This window comes from Rhagoletis zephyria, unplaced genomic scaffold, assembly GCF_001687245.7.
Source record: "Rhagoletis zephyria isolate East Lansing unplaced genomic scaffold, Rhagoletis_zephyria_1.1 Rzeph_scaffold_10740, whole genome shotgun sequence".
In the NCBI taxonomy this organism is placed as follows: Eukaryota; Metazoa; Arthropoda; class Insecta; order Diptera; family Tephritidae; genus Rhagoletis; species Rhagoletis zephyria.
In genome coordinates, this window is record NW_016167817.1 from 1 (window position 1) to 5,169 (window position 5,169).

General features: G+C 36.8%; 1 protein-coding gene across 3 annotated transcripts; it reads right to left on the reverse strand.

The window, feature by feature from the left end:
- Nucleotides 1-1,926: 1,926 nt before the first annotated feature.
- Art1 (arginine methyltransferase 1) lies at nucleotides 1,927-3,689 on the reverse strand. Of its 3 annotated transcripts, none has more exons than XM_017632853.1 (4): nucleotides 3,402-3,689; nucleotides 3,075-3,320; nucleotides 2,787-3,016; nucleotides 1,927-2,725 (listed from the first exon to the last, which is right to left on the reverse strand). In XM_017632853.1, the coding sequence occupies exons 2-4, from the start codon at nucleotides 3,246-3,248 to the stop codon at nucleotides 2,104-2,106; spliced, it is 1,026 nt and encodes a 341-aa protein (XP_017488342.1). In that variant the 5' UTR covers nucleotides 3,249-3,320; nucleotides 3,402-3,689; the 3' UTR covers nucleotides 1,927-2,103. The 3 variants fall into 3 exon arrangements, with proteins under 3 accessions (XP_017488342.1, XP_017488341.1, XP_017488340.1); XM_017632852.1 differs by having other exon boundaries at nucleotides 3,075-3,352; XM_017632851.1 differs by having other exon boundaries at nucleotides 3,380-3,686.
- Between the last annotated feature and the right edge of the window lie 1,480 nt (nucleotides 3,690-5,169).

Here is a 5,169-nt window from a genome sequence, read left to right on the forward strand (position 1 = left end):
CCCTACACTCTTAGACCACATGTCCTGCAACAGGTTAACTTATTTTAAGCTTTGATTTTAATTTTACTATATCCAAGAAATTAATTTAGGTAGACCTTTTTAAGTGATGCCATCCTAAGAGGCCTACCCAAGAAGGGCTGNGATTTTATTACGTGCCTCGAACAGGCCCTACACTCTTAGACCACATGTCCTGCAACAGGTTAACTTATTTTAAGCTTTGATTTTAATTTTACTATATCCAAGAAATTAATTTAGGTAGACCTTTTTAAGTGATGCCATCCTAAGAGGCCTACCCAAGAAGGGCTGAAAAGTACTTCCTTGCATGCCTTCTAGAAGGGCTTATCCATTTACAATTTGCGCGAATACATAAATTTATATTATCTAACATTACAAATGAATTCCAATAAAAATTGTGAGTTACAATAACACATATTTGATATAAACCTTAAGCAAATACTTCAAAGTATGATTTTTATAAATTAAAGAAGCAACTTTAAAGAACTCCTCCAAAAGGCCTTCTGAAGTACGTCCTATAAAAGCCCTTCTGGAAGGCCTTCTATGGGTAGCGAAAGAGGAAGCCCTTCAATTTGTGCCACTCCATACAAAAAAGAAAAGAGAAAGGAATGTAGAGTGGAAGGCTCTTGATTCTCAGGAAGGCCTTTCGGAAGTGCTTTTAACTCCTGAAATTATCTACGGGGCCCAGAAAATAATTTAGGTAGGCCTTCTTAAGTGAAGCCATCCTAAGAGGCCTACCCAAGAAGGGCTGAAAAAGTACTTCCTTGCATGTCTTCTAGAAGGGCTTATCCATTTACAATTTACGCGAATACATAAATTTATATTATCTAACATTACAAATGAATTCCAATAAAAATTGTGAGTTACAATAACACATATTTGATATAAACCTTAAGCAAATACTTCAAAGTATGATTTTTATAAATTAAAGAAGCAACTTTAAAGAACTCCTCCAAAAGGCCTTCTGAAGTACGTCCTATAAAAGCCCTTCTGGAAGGCCTTCTATGGGTAGCGAAAGAGGAAGCCCTTCAATTTGTGCCACTCCATACAAAAAAGAAAAGAGAAAGGAATGTAGAGTGGAAGGCTCTTGATTCTCAGGAAGGCCTTTCGGAAGTGCTTTTAACTCCTGAAATTATCTACGGGGCCCAGAAAATAATTTAGGTAGGCCTTCTTAAGTGAAGCCATCCTAAGAGGCCTACCCAAGAAGGGCTGAAAAAGTACTTCCTTGCATGTCTTCTAGAAGGGCTTATCCATTTACAATTTACGCGAATACATAAATTTATATTATCTAACATTTCAAATGAATTCCAATAAAAATTTTAAGTTACAATAACACATATTTGATATAAACTTTAAGCAAATACTTCAATAGTGATTTTTATTAATTAAAGAAGCAACTTTCAAGAACTCCTCCAAAAGGCCTATAAAAGCCCTTCTGGAAGGAATTCTATGGGTAGCGAAAGAGGAAGCCCTTCAATTTGTGCCACTCCATACAAAAAAGAAAGGAATGTAGAGTGGAAGGCCTCTTGATTCTCAGGAAGGCCTTTCGGAAGTGCTTTTGGGCCTGTTCGAGGCACGCAATAAAAGCAGCAACACTGAAGCACTGATGAAAATTTGTAGGACTGTTGCAACTTCCTAATTAATAAAAGGTTGCTAGAAATTCACAGCGAACATGATGCTTCATTAATTTGCGCAACACTGCGGTTGTGATTGCAACTCGAAAAAAACCTTTCACTCCTAAAATTATCTACGGGGATATTAATTTTGCAATACATATTGCAAATGTATATGCGTGAATATATATGGTCAAATGACTAATAAATAAATAAATAAAGTTATACGAAATTTTACCTAATCGCCTGTTTAAAGAGCCGTTTAATTGTAGAAAACCACCCCAAGTGAAACACCGTCTGCGTTTTGGTCAGTCCCACTTTTTATTTCGGTCCGTTTATATCTAACAAAATTTAATAATTTTATTTTGATAATTCCAGCCGCATTAAGATACATTAAGACTGCATATTTTTGCATTACAAAGTTGTTCTTAAAAAGAAGTTGATATCAATTAATTATGAAATTGTATAGTTTTTATCAACGCATCCTGTATGTGTTATGCTCATGAACATCTGATAGTTCGCCCTTAAAATGGACATCAATAACAAAGTCTAAATCCCTATTATTGCGTTCATTTGGCTTCATTTTAAATATTCCTGCAATTTCTTCACCCTTTTTAACTGTAAGATAATCATCTAGGTAGAACACTGTTTGCTTCCAGTGAGTGTATGTAGCCTCAGGTGATGTACTAAAGCCTAAACGTTTATGACATTTTGTAAATTCTATATTGAAATATGTAACCAGCGCTTGTACAAAATCATTTCTCTTAATAATGAGGTTAAACGGTGATGAAAATTCCAAGTCTTCTTTTTTAACAGTATATAAATCTACTTCTTTAATCAGATAGGATGTAGCAACAATTTGTTTTGGATCTACAACATCAACAAGAGGTTCTGTTACTGCAACTTTCCGAATGCAACTCATATCAAAGCCGTAAACATCATCCCACCAATTAATTTTTTCATCTTTATATTGCCGGTCTTCTATTGCTGTTATATATAAAGTTCCGCGATCTGGAAACATCATACCATCAGGTTTCAGCCATTTGTCACGTGCATGCAGTACTGTATCCAGCATCGATTCGTAGAACAAACAATATCTAATATGTTCCACAAGTTTAAATCAAATAAGTTTTTCTTAAATAAGTAATAATCACTTACCCCATCCATTCCGATATAATTATATCCACCTTTTCAATACCAGAAGGTAACTCAATTTCTTCTATCTTCCCTTTTACTACACTGATGACATCTTGCAGATTATTGTCTATGACAACTTGTCGCGCATACTCGACGATATTTGAACAATCTACGGCAATAACTTTAATTGCACCAGCCTTAGCTGCGAACATCGATAATATACCAGTTCCACAGCCGACATCAAGGACAACCTTAAAAAATGCGACTTGGCTTATTGGCTTAAAAAAATTAAAAGTATGAAGAACTCACTTTGCCTCGGAATAAATGTTTATTATGATACATAGCATTCCGATATGTAATAGTTCGAACTTCATCTTTAAGCATCTCTTCGTGAATACCAAAATGGGCATAGGAATCGAAGTAATAGTCCCTCGATGTCATTTCTTCCGCCGTTGCTGACGAATTAACACAATATGATTTCATATTATTTGAGATAGAAGCTTCATCACTATTAGACTTGATGGATGCGCCGAGATTCACTATCACGCCGTCACACTTGAATATAATATATTGATGTCAACGCTATGCTACATAATAACGTTAATATTTCTCACCATTTTCCGACTAACTGCTTACCCTTACAAATTATTTTCTTAATACTTTTGTGCTTCCAAGGATGTTGGCAATAACATTTACTTTGATAGTCGATAGTCTACTAAGCACACGTTTTTTGTGGTTGTAAAATTAGCAAACAATGTCCCGTCTCACCGCATGTTGCCCATTTTTTTGCAAATGCCAAAAATGATGAAAGCTACCATGGCGCGATGTTTGGTTATTTCCTTAAAACACAGGGTTACTTTTTCAAAGCCATTATAACCTTATTCTGGGTCTCTACCAACAGACTCGTCTGTTAAACTCCCAGCAGCCGGACTAACTTTCGCTATCGCTAACGCCGCGTTTACGTTAGACAATGCTGTCAAGACAATAAAGAAATACGTATTAGTAGTCAAAATCGCTGATAATTGTCTCCGTAAGCGTAGGCGTCCTGACAATAGTTATGAAAATTCATTTTGGGCAAAATGGTGGACGTGCACATTATATTATACTACGCATTTCGCGCGAGCTATTTAAGCTATAGATAAAAAAATTATAAAGAAGAGACAAAGTTTCATACACATTAGCGTCCCTTGTGTTATTTTAGTTCTTTTGTTATGCATTTCTCTTCTTTCTTGCATAAGACGTCAAATTTATTGTCTGCATACGTCAAATCATCGTCCGATTTACTGAAAATAATCAAGACAGTGATTGGGAAAATTGGAAAAGTATGCATGTATTAGTAAATAGTGTCCATGTACTGCTATTGGGCCTCCGCACACTGGACTGCTCAGTTCGCTTAAAACCGGTTTTTTGTGGATAAGAGGGGGAAGAGGGTTTGAGTTTACCTCGCTCATTTCAGTCCGGGAAAATCGCGGAATGTCGGTGGACCGACACGCACACATAGACAACATGTTTTCTATTTCTTTTTGTTTGCATGTGCCACATGCACTAACACAATCATGGGCAGTTCATGTATACAAATGTTTTCGGAAGACTGCCCAGTCCAGTGTGCTTTCGACTGAGCAGGCTAGTGTGGTCAGGCCCATTGTCATGACCAGGCATGGGCAGAGAACGAGCATACGCTCAAAGACCGTAAACATCGCGTGTACGTATACAAATAAGAGCGTAACGATGAGAACGCGACAGCATGCAAAATGAATTAGGCACACTAACACATTCTCACCTTTAGCTAACGCTTGTTTGGGGTAGTGCCCACCTCTGGTCATGACAGTATTGTCCGGTGTAAACCCTGAAGCACCACGGAGACGATCAAATATCTTTATCAACGCTTTAAGTGTATTGGTGTAGTCGGCTTTTGTCGGCTACACGTACACTACACCGACTTGTTGTCGGTTATGCTTGATGAAATTCAAAAAATTTTAATATTTGAATTTGATGACTGTTTATTTGACCGCCTCGCGTTGAGCTTGAGAAAAAACAAGCTCACTTGCCTGCTGGTCGTCGTGGTGAGTAAGCGTGCGGACAAGAAAAAAAAATTGATTTAGGTTTAAATTGAGCATTACAATGCTTACCACCTTTATGAAATGTAATAATTATTAATTTATAGCATATACCATATAAAATTATGCCATAAATGATATAATAATTAACAATAAATACTCATCCGATGACAACCTGTTAACAATCGAACGATGCATATTCACAATATAAAGTGGTGATAGCGCATTTATTTGAACGTTTGCGGCCAAGACGCAAGCGAACCTCACTAAGGCAGTCTGCACAGAGTTCGTATAGCTTTAGACGCGCATAAAAATATGTATGCAGCAACGATTCCTCTACGCCTCAA

What these genes read in the sequence shown, in the direction of transcription:
- Art1 (XM_017632851.1), bottom strand. An exon ending in AACATTTATTCCGAGGCAAA is followed by an intron (nt 3,017 to 3,074) that starts GTGAGTTCTTCA and finishes GCATTTTTTAAG; the next exon opens with GTTGTCCTTGATGTCGGCTG. An exon ending in ATTATATCGGAATGGATGGG is followed by an intron (nt 2,726 to 2,786) that starts GTAAGTGATTAT and finishes GGAACATATTAG; the next exon opens with ATATTGTTTGTTCTACGAAT.